General features: G+C 42.6%; 1 protein-coding gene across 1 annotated transcript; it reads right to left on the reverse strand.

Moving 5' to 3' along the window:
• Positions 1 to 1,078: 1,078 nt before the first annotated feature.
• WNT9B (Wnt family member 9B) lies at positions 1,079 to 22,111 on the reverse strand. The gene is made up of 4 exons (XM_040536971.1): positions 21,989 to 22,111; positions 13,231 to 13,487; positions 6,889 to 7,154; positions 1,079 to 5,976 (listed from the first exon to the last, which is right to left on the reverse strand). The coding sequence occupies exons 1-4, from the start codon at positions 22,087 to 22,089 to the stop codon at positions 5,500 to 5,502; spliced, it is 1,101 nt and encodes a 366-aa protein (XP_040392905.1). The 5' UTR covers positions 22,090 to 22,111; the 3' UTR covers positions 1,079 to 5,499.
• Between the last annotated feature and the right edge of the window lie 502 nt (positions 22,112 to 22,613).

The following is a 22,613-nucleotide window of genomic DNA, read 5'->3' on the forward strand; positions in this document are numbered from 1 at the left end:
GGAGATGGCAGAAGAGCATTGCTCAAGATGATGTTGCTTGGTCTTGATTCTTTAAGAAAATACAGTTCAAACCTGAGAATACTGAATGCCGAACAGACCCATGTTTTGCTCCCTGGCAACACAAAGCCTCTCACTAGTGTTAATTGAACTAAAGCATATCTCTGAACATCAACCCAATATATCTCAAGTTTAGGCAGTAAAAAAGTTACAGATAACTGAATGGAGAAATAAAAAAATAAAAAAAAAAAAAAAAAAGGAAAAAATAGCTATCTGCCTCAGGCAAAATTCCTCACTCTTAGGATTCAAGGATACCAAAAGGAGGGATATCAACATTGCCTTAAACACAAAATATGCTCAAGTCCTTTCCCCTGGTCTCATGTGGCATTTCCAATAATTATTTATTTCCCCATCCGTACTCATCATGTGGTTTCCAAACATTGAAAGGCTGTCTATTCTGGTTGGCAGGGACTGACCAAAAAGCCTTTTAACTGTGACAGGGAAGGGTTGAAATAGGTTTTGAGCTGAGCTTGCAGAGCAAAGCCAGGAGGATATCAGACTTCCTTGTCCAGACTTGGCTTGACAGCTCAGTTAACAACCAAAACTTAATTCAGCCAGATGCCAATCTTCTGTATTCCACTGAGCCCAAATTCAAACCAGTCATACCACAGAATGAACCATCTCTTCCTCAGGTCTTTTCCATCTTTACCATTTTAACAAGCAGCACTGAGCATTGCAGGATATAGAGCTGCAGACACAGAAGTCCCCTCTGGTAGATGAGAAACCAGTACTTAATTTTCCTCTCAAGTATCTTTTGTCCAGCTCTTGATCAACATTTTGCCTGTGCTGCCAGGGCTTCCAGGCACAACCTTACCTTTCAATTTACTTTATTTACATTATTCTTTGATTCTAACACTACAAAGTTTATGTGAGATCCCCATGAGACTGTGTTAACCCAATACTCAAAACAAAGGGCAATGCCATCTCATAATCCCTGGCAGCAAGACTAGACTAAAACACTGTGATGCCAGTTACAACAGCTCATGAGTCAAATGGTAAAACAGATCATGGCTTTAAAAAACATAACTAGAGGTAATCCCTGCACATTTCAAAGGATCCAGCATTTTCAGTGACAAGGAACTTGGTGACACCTTCTCAAAAGCATGAATGTCCATATGACAGGGGCTATACATAAAAAAAAAAAAAAAAGAGATCTTTTCGTACTAAGGATTCATCCTGTCTTGAATATATTCTCTTTGCCTGAAAGAGTGTCAGAGGTCCAACTGAGCCCAAAATATCCACATTGAGGGGGCTTGATCTAGTTGCCTAAATACAGGCATCTAGTCCTTTTGCCACAAATCTATCCTCTGTTTCCCACTGACATCAGTGTTTCAGCCACAGAAGATACAAATAACCTAAGCTGCAAGTTCTACCAGTCTGACCATATTCCTCTCTGCCTAAATAATCATCTTACCATCTTTCTAGTCTTGTTTTTTAGCCTGTTGTGCAAAACACCTAACATGCCTCTGAAATGCACTCACCCCCTGCTTGAAGCATTACACTTAGGATACAGAAAAAGGATATTACTAAAATAACACTTTTGACTGTGTGAAAGCCAGACTTGCCTTTAGGATGGATGAAAGAAGCCTACCAATTTAAAATGCTCTTGACAGGAAAGTGAAGTGTTTCCTTCCACACTCACTGCAGAGCAGGACCAGGTCATTGGAGAAGACCAACAGACTTACATACAGTGCGTTTTTTTGTTTGTTTGTTTGTTTGTTTTTTGTTTTGTTTTGTTTGTTTTGTTTTTCAGGAATGGTAAAGAAAAGCAAGTCTGAGCAAGGCAAAAAGCTTCACTTTGAAATGAGCTCATTCTGCAGGTAACTGGGGAGGACCCCGATGGCCCTACAAACACCAGCCAGGTCCAACGAGGCTCCCATCTAGCCTGTAGCCCATCAGCCACTTCAACCAACTTTCAACTTCTACTCTGTGACTGGAGTAACTGGGGAGGAAAGAAAGCAGACTTTCAGTTATACGTGAGATGAATTGTAGATCTTCTCCAGGAGGTCCATGCTGGTTTTGCAGGGCAGGAATGCATCAGAGTTTCATAGACCATAGCTCCCAGTGCACAGCTTGACAGTTCCTACTGCACGGGTCAATCACAATGCTGCTCAGCAGGGTCACCTAGAGCTCACTAAACACAAAGCTCTAAAGTGAAGACAGAACACTCCTTGAGACATAAAAAGCCTACTCTTTTCCTAAATGAGAGAGCAGATTCATAACCCCTTCCTGAAATCCAGCTGTCAGCAGGTAACACTGACTCAGATAACATTACTAGGAGATTAAAGAAGTGGATTTTTTTATTCAAACAATTTCATGGCAAAACTGGAAACAGAATGTACTAAGTCGTATAAAACCAGTTCCATCCTGAGCTCTTGCCTGCAGTGACTGTGCTGATCAGGCAGACAGGACTTGCATAATGTGTGAATCCCAATCTATAGTAATGTGTCTAATGGAATCCCCTGAGTTCACTTTGTCAACATTAGCCCAAAGAGGGAATAAAAAGGAATGAGCTCATCAAGAACACTTTCCACCACCTAGGAGCATCCTACCTGCCCTCAGATTATGAGATCTCAGTGTAGAGAATGTTTAGTGCATGCTCAGAATTTACTGGTCCAATGGACAACCAAGAAATATAATTTTTTAAGGCAAAAGGACGAGTGGTGGGTCACAGAACCACAGAATCATAGAATCATCTAGGTTGGAAGAGACCTCCAAGATCACCTAGTCCAACCTCTGACCTAACACTAACAAGTCCTTATCCACTAACAGTTGGATATCATTCTTTAATATCCAACTGTGCTTCACCCCTCTGCCCAGGTCCCAGTCCCTGTTTAAATGAGAATGCTCCATGTAATGACATAGTAAATGTATCAATATAACATTGACAAATAACCCTCAAGTGACAGGGTACTCCCTTGCCCTCAGATGTCGTGCAAGCCAAGAGGTCAGTAGAGCAAGCTGCCTGGGATTAATAGCACAGACGAGAGCTAGTTTCTTTGTCCCTTCACCTATGATTCCTGTTCCTAACAATTTTAATTCATTGGGATACTTTTTCATCAAGAACATTGAGACTCGTGGGAAGATTTCAACTCCAAAAAGATTTAAAGCAACATGTAAATAATGGTCTGCTCAATATTAATTTCTGGGGTATTTAAAAAGGCCAATTAACCCAATTTGCAGCATTATGTCTGTCATAAACACTTTAATTCAGTTCAAGTCAACTTAAGCCAGAACAAGGGATAAAAAGTAATAAGCCCATTAAGAGACCTGTAGATAGCCAAAGGGAAGGTGTTAATGGCCTCTAAACAGTTAGTTAATGGCTAGATCTGCTCTGAGCCAGTTCTCTCCCATCTGTTTATAAAGCAGAAATCAAGAATAGTTGTAAAAACCAAAGAGCAACAACGTCAAGATAATGTGAGTACACACCACTGCAAAGTAATTTTTTCAAAGTGTGTGTAAATGAACGCTCAAGAGCTGGAGCACACTCAAGAGCTGGAGCACACAGGTGAGATCTCACTGCTTTTTAGGAGAACTGAACCCCCCCCATTGAAACCCTGCCCAGTTCAGCCTATGGCTCAGTCGGTCTAAACGACCTAAACCAGCATCTTCATCCATTATATTGCCTGTGAATTTTGATCTGAGGATGAGTATTTAAATATTCTTTTTAGCATTATCCAATCTCCACAGCAGCATCCTGCTCACTGGCTTATAACCATTACCAAGGATAAGTAAATACAGCACCTTTGTTTTCTCAGGGACCCTCCAGAGCTGCTCACCGTACAAACTGGGAATCTCTAACTAACTGTAAACTCAGCACTCAGGTTGTGCTCCACACCTCTATGTGTGCATGGAGGCAAGGTCAGAGACTGCCTCACTGCCATTCCCAAGACTGCTTTTAAGACACAAAGACACAAAACAGGCTGCTTCCATTGTGCTCATCTTAAAGTTCACTAGAAAAACACGACTCAATGCCAAGGTATTACAACACTGTAATAGGCTTACATGAGTAGCCAGTGTGTCCTTGCCACAAAGAAGGCTTACACTAGGCTGCATTAGGCAAAGTATTGCCAGCAGTTTGAGAGAGATGATCCTAGCACCTGGAGCACCATGTCCCGTTCTGGGCTCCTCAGTACAAGCAAGACATGGGCATGCTGGAGACAGTCCAGCAAAGATGTCCACAAAGATGATGAAGGGACTGGAGCATCTCTCCAGGGACTGGAGCATCTTCTCCTCAGGAAAGGCTGAGAGAGCTGCAACTGTTGTCTTCCAACCTCAACCAGTCTGTGGTTCTGTGCTTCTCTGGACAATGCTCTTCTCCCAGGTCACCTTCTCTCATGCTAGATGCCTCTATTGTCTAGATATATCTAGCTTCTCAGTGCAGGGATTGTCATTCATGACTTGCAAATTTTTAAAATGCTCCAGTTACTGTAGTTCTTAATTCCCTTTGAGAAATTTTACTTCTCATTTGCACAGGGCAGAATTGTGGGATGTGATGCACACTGGGCACCAGGGCAGAGTCGTACATATAAGACAAAAGAGACAATGAAAGTTTGATTGGGAAAAACAACAACAGCAACAAAACCAAAATAGATGCTTAATTAGCACCATCACCCCGGATCCACCACCACCAAACAACCTCCTGCGAGGCAGTATACTGCAAAGGATTATTACTTCACAGACCTCAGCTGAGTTCCTGTGATACATGCACTTTATCAGATACAGTTCCAAGTTTCCTGTGTACAGCAAGGTTAATACATGGTTACAGTGTGCTTGAAGTCTAATGCCCACAGTGTACATATGATGGATGTGAGTTCCATTTGTTTGTAAAGTGGTATTTCTGAGGCACAATTCTTGCATCAAAATGAAGCTACTCAACAGTGTGTGTTTGAGTTCAAAGCAGAAAAGGTTCAACCAGCTTCCAGAGAACATAACTTAAAATCCCCTGCTGCCAGAGTCATTTTGCCTTGGTGCAGGAACATGCCTGTCTCTGCTGCATCAGAATCCAGTCTCTGCTTAGTTGCCTCTCCAGTCCCTTTCTTCTCTTGTCTCCAGGAAACAGGGCGCAAGCCCTCATTATTTCAGTGTGACCACCCCAATGCATTTACATTTGTGCAAGTGAGGGATGGTGGGGGGGGAAATATTCCTGCAATTGAGTACAAGCTCAAGAGAGAGATTTTGACTGCTTCAGTGATTCTGCTGTCCCCTTATTACTACCTCTCTCTCTCCCTCCTTCCTGATTTGTTACCTGGCAAAACTTCTGGTTTTCACCCCTCATACAGGGGCTGTCCCCAGATTTGGGGATCTCAGCACTGAGGTAACAGGAGCACTAGACATTTTTGGTGCTTGCTTTTTCCCTTACCCCACAGTAGAGAATTATGTCCCACTCTCCATACTTCTTTCTTGTACTCTAGGATTTGTTTGGACCCTCTAGAGCTGATTTTACTGCTTGCAGCTGTAGACCACCTCTTCTTGCATGCACTGTTGGCACTCAACATAGCAACACCACTGCACCTGACAGTGGCAAGAGAAGGTAACCAACCGGCTCTGGGTGTTATAGCCTCGTCCACAGCACATGCTGTCACAGTTGCCCTCACGAGAGCAGGTCCTCCCAGCAGTTCCCAGGGAGTATTTGCTGGGCCGGCAGAAACTGGGGGAGTCTTCCACATACACCAGGTCAGTGGCACGGGGTGAAGCAGGGTGCTTGGTGGAATGGCTGTGTCTCTGTGGGCTGGCCAGCTCTGAGTGGCCCACAGCATCATTGGTGGTGCTGAAGACCTTGACAGCATCATCATAGCGCAACTTGAGGAGTCGTCCAACTTCATGGAAAGGCGAAAGCTGCTTCCAACATGTCCGGACAGCACATGAACCAGAGACGCCATGGCACTTGCATGTGGTTTTGAGACCATTTTTCACAGCCTGATGAGGAAGAGAAGCAGTAATCATTATCTCCCAGGACCACGAGCCTGGTTCTGGGTAGAGATTACACTTCAGTTGCAGACAGCCTGAGAGTACTTCAGTTTTATTGACATTATTCCTATTTTACAGAAAGAAAATGAAAAAATAGAGGAATATCTACAGAGTTGGTCAGAAAGTTAAACCCTGAATGATTATAAACGTCTGAATATTGAGGCTAGCCAAATTCTTACTAAGCATATGTTTGGAACAGCAGGAGTAGTCAACCATGAAACTGTGTATCTCCAGCATGGTCAATTCCCGCTCTTAGCATATTCAAATCAAGACAGTGCTCTAATCAAACAAGTAATTAGACTCAATAAATAAAAATAATGGTAAGCCAGTAGCCTGTAATATATAAGCCAAAATGCTTGATCTAATGGCCTCCCTAACCCAAAACTGTAGCATGACTAGGTCCATAGCAAATCACACAGACATAGCAAATCTCCTCTGGACTCATAAATGATCTCAATAGTATCAACCCTTGATCTGCTTCATACTTCATACCAGCACTGAAGCTCTAGCTGTTGTCAAACCTCCCTCTGGCCATCACATAACCAACACAGTAATTCAGCCAGTGAGTTTCACAGCAGTTACTGTACTGCATATTACTACCACTCAGCCTTTGATATCGGTAGAGGGTATAGCTTGCTACTCTCCTATTCTGAACATCTAACTCCTCATATCAGCGTTCTGGAGACTTTCCAGGGAGCTCTCTCTACAAAACTGAGAGCCAAAACACACAGGTAAACAGGGGTCTGGTTTCTGACTAGGGGCAGTGAATACTCCTCTCACAAACACCCTTGGCTGAGGATGGGTTGGAAGACTTGCACTGAACCCTAACTTCTCTTTAGGCCTGCTGCTGCAACTCCTCACCTTGATGCCAACATTGGTGTTGTGGATGTCCACCTTGGCCCGTAGGTCTTTGCCAATCCTCTTCTGACCCAGGAATTTTTTCAGGAACTTTGTGCTGTATTTGAGGTTGTCTCCACAAACACCCCATTGCCAGGCCTTGCGGTTCTCCAGGTCTGGGGAGTCATCACAAGTGCAGCGCTCCATGCGCCCAGCACTACATGCTCTGGCCAATGAGTGGGTGAGAGCTGCAGAAGACACTGCATATAGGAAGGCAGTTTCCTTAAAACCTGCACAGGAGAAGGATTATGAGAGGGTAGGTGCAAGAAAGGCAAAATAAGGTGTTCATCCACCTCACTGGCTCTCCTGGCTGTCCATGAGCTAATACCAAGCACAATACTTGTCTTACAGACAAAAGAGACAAAATTCTTACACTACCTGCACATAAATCCTAGCAGAGAAACCCAATATCAGGTTTGAAGTAACTGGTATATTAACATCCCAGTCTCACCTGATGACTGAGACTGATTCAATATGGACACAGAAGACCACTCATGAATCAAAGGATTAGAAGGGCAATATACAAACAGTCTTGGGAAAATGTGCAACTACAAAAAGTGAAAGTCATGAAATTCTATTTGTCCCCCATCCTCACCACTGAGCTGATAGGTGTGAATAGGGGCAGTCGCTGAAAACATGTTGTCTAAAATCATGAACTATTTTAAAAAGTTTAAAATCATGAACCAACTATTGTTCATAATAATGTTCACATAATAATCATAATATGTTCACATAATAATCAACAATCATGTTCATATAATCATGTTTAAAATCATGACTATTTAGCAGAGACTGAAAAAAGTATTTTAAAAATACATTAAGATACATATCTTCTATTTCAAAATGTTTTTACTTGGGACTATTTTGACTTACTAGTGGTATTTCGTATCGAAAGATGACACGCAGTTTGATTGGGAAAGGTTCCATGTTGGAAGAACATCTTTGGCAAGGACAGAATCTCCAGCATATAAGTGGATTTTATAACTTCTCTGTAAAGAGACTCCCAGCGACTGTGGTGCTGCTTTCTGAAGCTATTCTCCTTTTTAAACCAGGCTTCCCAGACAGGCTATGTTCACCCTGATAGATATGACCATGACACACCACAACATATAAACCATGTAAGAAAATACAATGCCTGAACAGAAATTGCCTGAAGACATGAGATCAGATAGGAATGGCCATGTGACATGATATCCATGAGCTCCAGAGATGTCCCAGAAAGCACTGATCGGCACATACCTGACCTAAACCCCAAAATTTTTTATTTTCCTGTTTAACTCATTGGAAAATCTTAACATTTCCTCCAGAGTTTATCTGCAAAAATTAAAACCAATGGAAAATTATGAATGGAATATTGCTTAACAAGTCCATAATTAGGAAGCAGACCAAGGATGAGAAAGGCAAGTGACTAATCAATATCTCAGAATGCAGGAATGGATAAGACTGGCCAAAACCAGACAACTGTTGGTTTATGAAAGATACACTTGTACATTGCATGGAGGGAAACACATTGAAGAAAACAAATATTCCACACTGGAAAATTCCAAATTTCTTTCCACATCAGAAGGAAACAAATCTGTTCCCCTAAAAAAATGAAAGAGAGAGAACCACAGAGATCTGATCTAGTCTGCAGTGAGCCCTGTTTTGTGCAAAGGTTGGAAGGGACCTCTAGAATTCATCCAGTCCAACCTCAAATCTTTCCATCATTCTATTCCCTCAAAGAATTCCCATCCAGCTGTAATAACAGATCAGACCAATGACTGCCGAGATCCGGGTGAGGTCACCATAAATCTGACCACAGAAGAGGACAAATAGTTCTTCTGATAGCTATCAGTAAGAAGAATGACAAATTGACTAATCATACACATAATGGAGAGGCTGTATTTGCAAATTCAAGACAGACGTCAAATGTGATTGTTCAAATTCCAAAATTTTAAAAGAAATATCTAGCAATAGTCTAGACATGAGAGAGACAAGAAAATATTGAGGAAGTCAAGGAGTTCAATCAACAAACTTCTTCCTGCCTCCACATTTAAGTTGTTGTATCACAAGTAACAAGGGACAAGTAACTTCCAGCTAAGCTCTCTGATTGACAATGCTCTGTAAATGTTTGAGGGTACTGGAAGAATAATGAAAAAATGTCACCAAATCTGTCTAAAGTTTTGGAAAAACTTGTATGGGATTCAGTCATTACAGATTTTGAATAGCAAAACAATGCTCACACATTTTCAAACACTGGTTAACTCAAAAGAAGGAGCTAAGAGAGGATAAGATACATTTGGGATCCTAAACTTGAAAAACAGTTCCAGTAGCTGATCTCCAAATACTTACCAGATTCCCAGTATCCTATATGAGATACTGGTACCAGAAGAGAGGAGTGCATTTTAGAAACACTTTCTCATACCATATAAAGCTAGAAGTACCATTCAGATCCACATACTCTGCTAAATCTGACTTTGTGGAACACCACACTGCTTCTGCTATTTCTGAGTAGTGATGGTTTGGTTCTTTCTGTGGTATTCCACGTAACTGCTGGCCAGATATCAACCCACTTGAAATCAGAGACCATTGCTTGTGGTCAGACCATTGCAGACAGCAGTAACTGAAGATAAAGAGCATACTTTCAAATCATGTCCTTTTTCTCCTCCCTCCCACCTCCTTTTATGGCAGAGGTTCAGTGTCAAATGCTTGTCTGAAAAATCTATGATTCCTTCTCATTCATTGTAAGGGACTGATCCCCATTTAATTAATTCACAAGCACATGAGTAAAGAGAAAATGAAGCGTCCTTAAGGCCTTGTTGAATAACAATGAACAACAGAGCAGCTATTTAAAATGTATTTTCAGAAGGATATAGCACAAATGAGCAGGAATCCACTCCAACAAACATGTTATTGAGAAGATCTAAATGGAGGTTTCTCCATGTGTGCTGGGTACCTATCCTCCCACTGTGTTGATGGTGCTCTTGTAACCACAGCCAGTGGAACCTGGCTGTCAGAGTCTGTTTTAGGGATGACTCCCTCTCCTGCCCCTATATTCACTAGGTGGCTAGTGACTATAATAAAATCTTAAACACTCTGTGCAAGGGGGAACACCTAAACACAGACATCTTTTTTGGGCAGTAGTAGGTTCAATTACAAACAACCAGCACGAAGTTGAATTTCAAGATGCTGAAACAAGCCAGCTACTCTTGGTAGGACCTTGCACATTTCCAAGTCTTCCTCTGAGCTCCCGTGAATTATTTCTCTAACTTAGCAGCCTATAAATACAGAATGACATTTGCTGTGATGGTAAGACACTGTTCTGTGGTATGGTGTGCTCTACACCACAATGAAAACTATAACAGGAGGAGTTTAGCCATATGGTGACTCTGCCAAAGGAAAGATGCTCAAGGTTGAAGATTTGAAGATACTACAGTAAAGACAGTGTGAGTATTTCAGAGCAAGTGGAAGAAACAACTCTCTGGAAGAAAAAAAAAAAAAGGAAAAAAAGAAAAACAAAAAAACCACCAACCACAGACCAGAGAGGTATAGACCTGTATAAAGCTTTAGAAAAGAAGGACTTCTCAAGATCTTTAGCCCAACCACCTGCTCAAAGCAGGGCTAACTCAAATCAAGTTGTTCAAGGCTTTGTCCAACTGAGTTTTGAAAGTCTCCAGGGATGGAAATTCTATGACCTCTCTGAGCCACTGCTCCTGTGCTGTATCATTCCAACTTCCTCATAACATCAGTGAAACCACTGTTAGAACATCAAATAATCTGAACAACATGAAGCAAAGAAATGGAGAGAGGATTGTGGAGCGCTCAGTTCTCAAGGATTTTTCTGAATGGCTGGATCTGAGCTGTCTTTGCTATAGGTATTATTTTCCCCAAATCATCATGTTGTTTGAGATGAAATATAGCCTGCCTGACCTCCAGCAGCAACTGACTACATTTATGCCGCACCTTGGAAACCAAAAAACTCATCACTATTTCACAAGCTTTACATAAAGACATGAACTGCCACCATGCACAAAGATGGCTTGCAATGTCTTTCTGGGAACATTTTAAATCCCTCTATTTTCGTGGATTTTTTAAAAAGTGGAGAAGGAATGAAGGGAGATTTTACATGGATCAGCGGAAAGCAATAGCCACCATACATGACTGCAATAGTTATAGAAGGATTGTAGGTATGGTATGAAGGATGGTGTGTGTGTAAATATAAATATGTATATATACATGCTGTATACTTGAAATGCCAGCTTTATTTTCACCATCTACTTCATTTGTTGCTTTACATTGACAGTCTTCTGGATACAACTAGGAAACTCCTTTTGCATAACCTGCAATCCTTCTATGACTATTGCAGTCATGTAATAAAGCAACAAATGAAGCAGATGGTGAAAATAAAGCTGGCATTTCAAAAACCAGAAAACCCATGGTATACATATACATATATATATTAAAATAAGCAAATACAAAAAATAAGATGATGGCATCTGGAGAAGCAGGAAAAACATCTGTGATCCTAGCCAGTCACTGAATTTTTTTAGTTGTGAATGCAAATTAAGTGTGGCTTTTCATCTACTATAAAAATGAACCATCTCACCAGAACATGATCTTTTCTCCTCTCTTCCACTAGTAGGACCATTAAAGACTGTTAAGTGAATGCTTTTCTTGATGGCTTATCTACAACCATGACAATATCAAACTATCTAATCATTTCTAAAATTCTTCATCACTACTTGGGTGAAAGGAAAATAGTCCATTTTCTGACTGATGATTTCCAAAGCAGCAACAAAACAGCATTAGGAATTTGTGAGAAATACATCAAAAGAAGCAGCTGAAAATGTTCGTCTTCTTTGTGAAAGAAATTAACCTGTTTGCAAGATAAAGGAAAATGAGAACTAATAATTGCTTCCAGCCAACTGTCCTCTCATACAGGGGATGTACACAGCATACTTTACTGTATTAAATCATCATTTGATCCTTAAGATTGTGTAATAAAAGTTTTCAAACACTTATCCTCATCTGCCAAAACAGGTTTTAAATTACAGGTGATATTTTATTTTGTCAATCTGGAGTCCATGGAAATGTTGAGGCATGCCACCACAAGATAATTAAATGTTTTCCAGCTATTTGAAGATGAGGATTATTCAATTGTCATTTTCAAGTTCTTTGAGGTTGATGGAGGCAGACATGTCAGAAAGTCACTCAAAATGATCATGAACAGCTTCTTCGTGAGCTTAAAAAGTCACAATAGAGGTTTGCAATGAAGTAAATCTGATCTTGTATGTGCTGAAGTTTACTAAAATATTAATATATTTAATTGAATAAAATTTGATAATTTTAAATTGAAATGTTATAATGTTTCAATTCCAATGCTAATTAACATTTTAATTTCATCAAAGTTAATATTGGCTTATTCAGCTGCTTTTTTGTTAACTTTTATTCATTAATATTATTGAGGGGCTGAAACTGGGTAATACTGAAGACTGAAACTCAGCATATGTTACTAAATATTACTGAAGAACTGAAGCTCAGTAACAGGTTGGTCAGGTACTATTTGGATGAGGACAGGTTCAGAAGAGTGTATATGCATGCTCTGTGAAACTGCATTAAAAAATACTTTCAGGATCTATCCTCATTTAGTTTCCCTCAACTTCTTTTAATTTAGAGGATTTATTATGCTGTCCCCTACCTCAAATACAGCACTTACAGGACATTTTCTTCCCCTAAAGCCTTCTGTGAAACAGAAGCCATTGACTCTTCTGTTTGCTATATCTGAACTTTTGTGGAAACTCCAAATATATGAGAAAAAGTCTTAGGAGACATCTGTAAACATGCACTGAAATGCCTTAGAGCTGATAAATGGCTTTTTAAATGGAAAATTAGGATTAAATTCCGTATCAGAGAACAGCCAAGGTTTACATCCAAAGACCTAAAAAAAAGTCTTGTCTTAAAATGTCCCTTGAAATAAAGCACTAATTCTTATTTTTCAGAGCATCATTCCTGATTGACAGCCAAGAAAGATGATCAACCAAGGAAACTCCATTTTCAGACAAAAGTCCACAAGACAAGAGTATGAACTTCCTTTTATATTTCAAACCATGACAAACCATTCAGGAAAGATGAGGATAAGGCACTTGTCTATTCTGTGGCAAAAGAGCCCAAACTGCATTCCTATTCCCAGCTCTCATTCCTAGGCAAAGTAGATGATCTCTGAGCTGCCCAGTTAATGCCCCATGTCCTTTGCTGACTGTGAGGTGTATTCCAGGCAATACAGCACCAAGTGAGATTTTATACTGCAAACAAAGGACTACCTTGTACCTCGCTTCAGCAGACTAGTCCGTCCTTCCAGGCTGCAGTTCCAGCGCTCACTGCGAAACTGGTACTGGCACTCCATGATCCCAAGCCGGATGGCATCACGCAACGTCTCTGCCAAGCCAGGCTCCCTCCGGCAAAGCCTCTTCTGCTTGCGGGACAGCTTCAGCAAGTCACACTGCTTCATGTGAACTTTTCCCTGGGCAGAGTTTGTTGAGGGTCCCAGGGAAGGAAAGTGGGTCAGAGCTTCTTTCCCGGTCAGGCTGAAAGAAAGCGAAAGAGCATTGAGTCAAGGAAGACAGCAGTCATGGAAGAGAAAGGTGATCAGAGGGAAGGATAAGAGGTGATCAGAGGGAAGGATTCTGATACTCAGAAATTTCCTGGTTAGGGTATTTTACCAGCTCAGAAGTTTAATCAATACAAACTGATTAGATCGTGTACCTCTGCACCCCACACCAAGGCAAAGTAGCAGACTAACACTGCGGGGAGAAAGAAGAAACACATGGGTGTTGGCACCAGCAATGCACTTCAGGTGGGAAGCTTTTTTGACTCCATGAAGATGTGTTTTCACACCTCTAGTTTTGTTTCCTGTGCAGCTCTTCCACCATCACAGACATATTTCTTAGCCTACATTTTTCTAAATGGTGCTGCAATTCACTGTATGCCACAGCACTGTGCTTGCTCCATAAAGCATTAACCACATCCTTTCAGGGTTTTATGTACACTGGTAATATGCCACTAGACGTAGCTAGGAAAGACCAATAGGGAGATACTATTAACAAACACCTTTTTAGAGTAAGCACAACCTTTGTCAGAAAGGAAGAAGGGGTCAACTAAAACATATTGTGTTTGGTTGGTAAGTAGCTTTTTTAAACAAGAAATTAGGGTTAAATTCTGCGTTAGAGAAAAACAGGGATTTACATCTGAAAATAGTTTCACTTTTCATGGCAAGACAGTATTTTTCTTTACACATTTATCTCCCTTGGCAGATTTAGGACACCTGAAAACATGAAGGAATTATTTTGCTTTGAGGAAAGATTTGAAGGCTGCAAACAAACTGGGAAGAGTCATGCATTTGCACATTTATCTGCAGTCACTGCCACTCCTGACTGCCAAACAGAGAAGAATCGCAGAACTCCCCCCCAAAACCAGAAACATCCAGATAAATGAAAACCTTTGAAAATCTTTATTCTTCAATACACCTCAGCCCTGGCATTACCATTTGCAGACTTCCCAAATTCCACTGTTTTATTTGCAAGTCCACAGCTACCTCAACATGGACAAAAAACAGGTGAGCCAGTTGGTTCTTGTTCCTCCTCCCCAGTCAGGCAAACTGGGCTGTGCTGCTCCACAAAGCAAGTGTGGGAGTCGGACAAGCAAAGCTGGATAGGGAGGGATGTACAGGAGCAATCTCTGAAGCACGTCTACAAAGACTACCTGGCTGCTAGCACCACACCAGTGGTGTAGCGACTCTTCCATTAGCTTCCCAGCACAGCTCAGCTCTTGTGCAAACCAAGCCAGATGGAGATGCCTTGCTAACAGTGGTTGGGACCTTGGTACAGAACCAAACAAGGCAAATCCTCAGAGCAGAGCAGGATGTGAGGTTATTCACCTCACTGCATCTTTTTTGGTTCCTTCTAAAAGCATGGCTCTTTTGTGGCTGAATTATCTGACCGGGTCTGACTGGTCATGTCTCCAGGCTTATGTTTCTGTACAACAAATGCCAGTCTGCACTGGCAGAGAGAAGATGATAGTCTGTGTCAGCGAACACAAGAGTCCACATTCTCTACCACACTCCAGTTCACAAGCAAAGAACGTTAACCAATGGAGGAGACCAGACTGAAGACTTACCTAGCTCCACAAAAGACAGACATTTCTAACACTCTGGTCTCAACTGTTCAAGCAAGTCCACACTCTCATGATGGATATAACCTTCCTTACAGAGGATGCAAATCAAGTACTGCAGCTGCTGTTTTAGTTCCCCACATACCTTATAGACATCTCCTTGTGAGCTAGTTGTCTAGATCTCTCTGTAGTCAATCCAGTCTACCCAGGCATGGGACTTAGAGTACAGCTTAGCTGACCTAAGCCCGGTGCACTTCTGCACTCATTGTCACAGTAACCTGCATCCTCCAAACACTCACCATTCCATAACTGTGTGCAAGTAGGATTAATTAACCCTGGGAAATCATCCAGAGACCATCAGACTAACCAAGAAACAAGGAATCTTTATAAATCATACAACAAATATTAAACCTAAGAAACTAAGAAGAATTTCTTAACCTGTTGTCATTGCTGAACTGGGGGACAGAAACATAAGATTTAATAGTGAAAGCCAAGAGAAAAACAGGCAATACTGAAAACTGAGACAGATATTTGGGGCCAAATTCAGCCCAAGAAACTGGAATTAACGCAGCTTAATGATTTTCTGAGTGCAATGCAGACTGCACAGTTCAAAACCAAGTCTGGCAACAAAGACTGCGTAGACAGGGCTACAACACTTGGTGCACAAAGGACTTGGTGTTAAACCTGTTGCCTAAAAGCACAATAGTGTAAATAGGAGAAAAGGTGGCAAATTCAAATTTCTATAAGAGATGTGAAGATCTACACAGGAGAAATCTGTTCCAGGCACTTTGTGAGGCTACATGAACCTTTGGTCTGATGAAGGACAGCCGCTCTTGCAATCTTGGACAGGGATTATCTCAAAGATATCCTATGACCTGCCAGTGGCCAGTGAGATTTGGGAGAAGCTGATATTGCCATTCTCTAAATCCTGAATAATGTTAGATGTTATTATTTGTGAAAAACTCAGTGAGGATAATGACAGACAGCATAAAAACAAGTTTTGAAGAATTTGATTTAATTTTCAGAGCAATCTCAATAGTGCACAGCAACTGCAACCTGAGACCACTGTACTGGTTTTGGCTGGGATAGAGTTAATTCTCTTCACAGCTCATATGGTGACATGGTTTGGATTTGTGATGAAAACAGTGTTAATATCACACCAATGTTGTAGTTATTGCTAAACAGTGCTTGCACAGTCAAGGTCTTTTCTGTTTCTCACACTGCCCCACCTGTGAGTAGGCTGGAGGTGCACAAGAAACTGGGAGGGGACACAGCCAGGACAGATGAATCCAACTGACCAAAGGGATATTCTATACCATATGATGCCATGCTCATTGATAAAAGCTGGGAACAAGAAGGAGGAAAAGGGAGCACACCTGGATTTACAGCATTTGTCTTCTCAAGTAACTGTTATGCATCATGCATTATGGAGCACTGCTTTTCTGGAAATGAATGAACATCTGACTACTGACAGGAAGTAGTGAATTAATTCCATAGTTTGCTTTTCTTGCATGAGAAGCTTTTGCTTTACCTATTAAACTGTCTTTATCTCAATCCATGAGTTTTCTCACTTTTACCTTTCCAGTTCTCTCCCACATCCCAATGGGAGTGAGTGAGCAAGCGGCTATGAGGGGTTTAGCTGCCAACCAGAGTTAAGCCACAACAACCATAAAGAGAGCAAAGATATCAAGTCTAATTTATCTTTTACGCTATGCAAAACAAAAGCTTTGTGGGAAACGCACTTTCTAGAATTGCACCTAGCAATAGTTTAAATTCCTGCTGATGCAATACAACATCCTACACAAATAGCCAGTAGCACAGGCAAACTTACTTCTTCCTACTTCTTTTTTTATTGATTTGCGAAATTCTAAAGTTCCAACATACAAAATAACTTTTTTTTTTTCTCTAAAAGTGGAGGATGAAAATAACCAGATGGAAATAACACATTGGGAAGTAAACAAAACAAGCAGTAAGTGGGTTAATTTAAGATATGTGGCAAAAGCTATCTGGAATATACCTTTCTGTGAAAGTCTTCAGCATGTGAACTGTCAAACTTGTTACCTAAGACATGTGAATGAAAAAATAATTGTCTGTGCTTAGAGATTTCTTCAGAGATTGGGCTTCGTTGCGTAGGACTGGTGCACAGATGCAACTCTCAAAACTAGTCTCACATAACTTTCAATTTAGGGAAGTAGACAGAGAAATTAGGGTTTCCCAATGTCACATGGTTGACCAGTGGCACAGCTGGGAGCAGAAGCCACCACTCTCAGAGTCATAACAGACATGGCTAAGATTACTCATATGAGCAGAAGCTTGCAGGCTCTGACTACGTTAGCTATAACTGTGTTTTATTAGGGCAAAACTAACATAAAATCATATCAAGATCACAGTATGAGAACATTCTCATAAAATTAAATATAAAATACGCAGATATTTGCAGTTAGGCAAACTGCACGTCATTTTTAGATGATTTAGAGTTTATTATCTACAGATCATACAGCAAAAAAGTAAAATCTTTGAATTAATGCACACCTGCTAGCAGTCTGGAGAAAACAATAAGGATCTCAAACTTTTATTTCTCTCTAGTTTTCTGTCTAAGCACTTTACTAAATTCATCATTTTCCTTTAATCTCCTTCCAGCCACATTCCAGCTGCTTAAGAGACTTTTAATGAGAGCCCGTTCCTGTGCAATGCCTAATGTCCCCTGGATCTGAAAGGTCTTAAAAACCCTTAAAAATATGCCTTTTCTCTCTCTCCCCAGAAAGGAGAGAAATCAAAGGGAGCCACAACAGCACTCCATATCTGATTTCACAGGCCTTTCATGTTCCACAGAAATATCCACACCCCACAGATAGCTACAACAAGCATTCTGGGAAGGCTAAGAGAATACTGGATGACGACAGATCAAACCAAGGCCCCTCAGATGCACAATGGGTCCTCAGCTCTCCTCTCTCCCTGGCAGCTCAGTGGAACTGTTTCAAACCAGTAGGAAGCAACACTGTGTCTACTTAGATCTTGATTTCAGGGGCAGTGCAGTCCCTGCTACTGACTATCCAACCTAGGCTAGCAGCGAAGTCAATCATTACACAGGAGATGAGATTTTCAGTCCAACTCTGGACTGGCCGCACACCCTTGTGTGTTCCCCACATGAGACACTCAACACCCAGCAAGATGATTTTTTAGAAAATATGATTCCCTGAGATAATAACTAAAGACAAGCCAGGAACTTTAAATAATCAAAAAGCACCCATGGAAAGCCCTTCATTGCGTCTGTAGTCCCATACCCTCTCTGTCGTCCCACATCCTCTCTGTCGTGCCAGTCACTACGGACTCCATCTACAGACTCCATCTCTTCAAGTCTCGGCTGAGAGTTGTCCTCCCTTTCCATTTTTACTCTCTTTCTGCTAATATTCTCTTTTAAAATGACAATGCGAAAGAGATGCTGCAATACACCCTCCTGATACATTTTACTTTGAGGAATGGTTGTGAGGCCCATATGTATTCTGGGCATTTAGTTTATCTGTCAGAGGTACAGCTCAACAGGAGGAGAAAGATCTTCACAAATCTTTCCAGGAGCATTCAGAACTGGACAGCAGAGTCTCTTTTTGTTGTAGATTTAGTCCATTAGATTGATCACAGAAAAGTTGCAATAGAAAACAGTTACCAAAGAGGACATAGGAATGTACGTAGCTGAGCTAACTGGATGAAAACCAAAGCTCACTTGCCATCTCTAGAAAGACACGGGGGAAGTGAGGACAGAGCTTTTGAAGGTACTCATTTTTATATTAGTGTCATTTGACGTGTTGTGTTCTTTTCAAAATTATGCAAGCCCATGCTTCAACAGACCTGCAAGTCACATGTTCTTTTGTTCTCTCACATGTTCCTTTTAAACTCTAAGGGCCAAAAAAATATTATTCCGTCATGAAATTAACAATAATTGTGCCACTAACTTTGACAGACACACAACTAGGACTTTTCCCAAACACAAAGTGATAAACAAAATGGAGGACACAGATAGCTGAGTTAAGAGGAGCTGCAAAACAAGACAGCACATAACATGAAATTCCAGGAAGCCTGGCGCCTCTGTACCTACCACAGGTATTTCAGGTTGAGTTATAAGGAAATGCTCCAGTGGATCTGGCTGCCCACAGAGCACGAGCCAAACTGGCCAATGAATGAGACATGCTGCAGCCCGCTCCCCGTTTATCTCCCCAAGAAAAGGCTTTACTCAAGTTTGTTGCTTCTGCCCTCCCAACAACATCCTACCCAAGCTGGGTCTCTTCTGAATTCTGCCCTGACCTAGATCTAGGAAGAGGGCAATTGCTGCCCTCTTAGACTCTGCGAGAAGCAATACCTTCCAGCACCTCCCAGACTATTTTTCACTTTGTGAAAGGCCCTCTAAGAAGGCAAGGGGAGGCCAAGAGCTTTTAGTGAGGTCTAGAGAAACTCCCATCCACTCAAGTTGTTGTACATCCTGAAAGAAAAAATGGGGCTACTTACAGGAGGCTACAGCATGGGCTGTAAAGCAAAGGTGAAGACAAAACAAGCATGAAGGAAGTTAAGAAGTACATGCTGTCTGTATGCAAGGGAGACGGCCACTCCTGGATTCCTGCAACTAATGAGCCAGGCAAGCCCAACATAACCTGAACAACAGCCGGACCACATTGCAGTTTATTTATTTGTCCTCTTTTAAAAACTGGCTGTGATTTTGCCCTCACTGGACCCAGCACTGGCAGTTCAAGGTCTGTTCAAGATACCCAATATACTGACACCAGGCAGTCAAACAATCCCAAACACTGAGAATGTGGTCTTCTGAGATATGCCCACAGCTGTCATTATATCTCCATTGTAAGGCTGTGTTCACCCCAGCAAAACTTCTGCATCGTACATTTACAGGTGACCTTCATCTTTCCCTCGGCCCTTTGGGTATTTTTGCTGGACTGCTCTGTACACTTAATGCCTTACATCTGTCCTGATAGAACAAAATTTGGTATTTCTTTCATTTCTGCCAACTTGCAATACTTCACCATTTCTAAGCCCACTGAACACAGCAGAAATGACTCAGGTCCTGTCTCTGTGGATAGCCACCCAAATGCCTCCTTCACTTTTTATTACATCTTTGTAAGGTTTCCACAATTAAAAATAAATAAATAAATAAATATTGGAAAGCAAGGATGAGGCTCATGTCCCTACGCCTCTAACACTCGGCAAAGTTCAGAGGTAGACTGCTGAACCAGGGCCCAAGGGCCCCTCCAATTCAGCAGTAGTTTGGATGCAAGATACTTTTTTTTCCCAAGCTAAGTCATATAGGCATTCACATCAGAAATTCTAAGATATTCAGGTTCCTCCCTACTCTATCGACTCCAATTTGTATTTGAAAGCACCCACATATCTCATTATTAATCACCACCAGACACTCACTGAGTTCATGGACTTGACTTTCTTTCTTGAAACTTTTAAATAACAGATGAAAATGAAAAGGTGAAAATGCACCGGACACACCTGTGTCAAAATCCTCAAGGAAAAATAAATAAATAAATAAATTTAAAAGTAAAACTCCAACCTCAGATCCTGAGTTAAGCATTGTCAAAAGGCAGAACTCACAGATTTCTTATGACCAGAAAGCGATTCATACCAAACAGATCATTGTTACAGAATGAAGAATCACTTGGGTTGCTTTAGCAAACAAGCCCACATAGAGCAATAGCAACCGCTTTGTGTTACTTATATGAAAGGAAAACATGAACACGTTCACTTCCACTGAGTACAATCATGTGTACATGCCCCTGTAATTGGAAAGCCGAACACTCACAGCAACCCAACTCCTTTCTGAATAACCAAGAAAGCTATAGTCTTCCACAGTCAACAGACATTTAGATATGAAATAAGCTAAATGATACAACTAATAAATTTTAAACCAGATATTTTAAGGAAGCTTTGAAACAGAAATGAAATACCAACTGCAGTCATTGGTAAGCAGTGCCAAGCCAGCAGACACTCGCATGCCAATTTAGGAAGAATTGTCTTGCAAGGATTGGTAGAGGGACCAAGATCCTCCACATGTGTAAGTCAGCAAAGCTCTGCCTGGAGCATTCTGATCACCCACAGCAGGGTCTGAATGTATTAATGTTTGCACCTCTCCTACACTCACTGCGATATATGCACTAACAGCCCTGGTTACTATAAGAGAGTCTGAAAAACTCTCTGAGAAGCAGCTTACTGAGAAAAAAAAAACACATTTCTTCAGGGGAAATTCTGCACTGACCTGACCTGTTAAAAACCTATCTTTAGAACAGTAAAATGTGAGGGCAGGACCCACACCTAGGGGCAATCGCGCTGAAGCGAACCCATGCAGTATCCCAGGCTGAAGCACCAAGTCTCTGCACCCAGGTTCGCCCTTCATCCCTGCACTGGCCTTAATCCCCTGCCACCCTGGGGACCCTGCAATGCCAGCAAGTCTCTCGCACCTGCCTGCTGATCCCCGGCTCTCTCTGCCAGCCCCCTTCTCCCACTTTATTCCCTCCAGGGAAACAGTTTGGAGAGGTATTATAGCAAGCGACCCATCCGGAACTAATTTCAAAACCTGAACAGAAGCAAAGCATGGCTCAAGGGGTCAGTATAACTGCTCCCAGCTAACAGCATCTTCCACACCGTCCCTCATTCCCACTCTCGCACAAACTGATCCTTCCCCGGCCCCCTCGCCCCTTGCGCCCACCTCTCCCCCCAGGACGCCCCGCCGGGTGTCCCCGCAGCGCCGGCTGTCGTTGCAGGTGCGCTCCCCAGGGACCGAGCGCCCCCGCGGAACCTCGGCGCGCCCCCTCCCCTTGGCAGAGCACCCGCGGAACCTCCGCGCCCCCTCCCCGGGCTCCCCGCACCGCGGAGGCGGCTCCAGGGGCTGAGCCCCGCGGGCGGCGCTGACCCGAAGTAGGCGGCAGCGGGCGGCGGCGGCGGCGGCAGGAGGAGGAGGAGGAAGAGGAGGAGGAGGAGAAGGCGGCTGCAGGCGGCGGCGGCAGCGCGCATGGTGCCGGGCTCCGCAGCTCGCTGCGCGGCCGCCCGGCGCCGCGGCTCTTTAAGCGAGAGGCGGGGCGGCCTCCTCCTCCCGTCCCGTCCCGTCCCGTCCCGTCCCGTCCCCGTCCCGTCCCGTCCCCGTCCCGTCCCGTCCCGTCCCGTCCCACAGCCGCCGGGCACACCGTGGCGCACGGCGCCGGGCACCCCCGGTACTCCGCGGGGACCCGCCAGCCCCTCGCGTCGTCCCCGGGGCAGGGAGCTCCCACCAAGCCTCTCCAGCCCTGCGAGCCCCTGGGGCTCTGTAGGTCCCCACGCCTGGTGCTGGCAGGCCGTGGCAGGGCATTGGCAGCCTCTATACTGGGCTTGAGGATGCTTGGTGGTGCCCAGTGTAATAGGAACGTTGGATGCAGCTGGAGACCATCCCCCTTCCAAGCCATACCACTGCCTTTGGACGTGGAGCATGGCTTCAGGCAGCTGGTTGTGCAAGAGACCAAACTGAGGTTTCAGGGAAAAGATGAAGGAAAGAGGAATCTGCT

The sequence above is a fragment of the Cygnus olor genome, chromosome 25 (assembly GCF_009769625.2).
Source record: "Cygnus olor isolate bCygOlo1 chromosome 25, bCygOlo1.pri.v2, whole genome shotgun sequence".
In the NCBI taxonomy this organism is placed as follows: Eukaryota; Metazoa; Chordata; class Aves; order Anseriformes; family Anatidae; genus Cygnus; species Cygnus olor.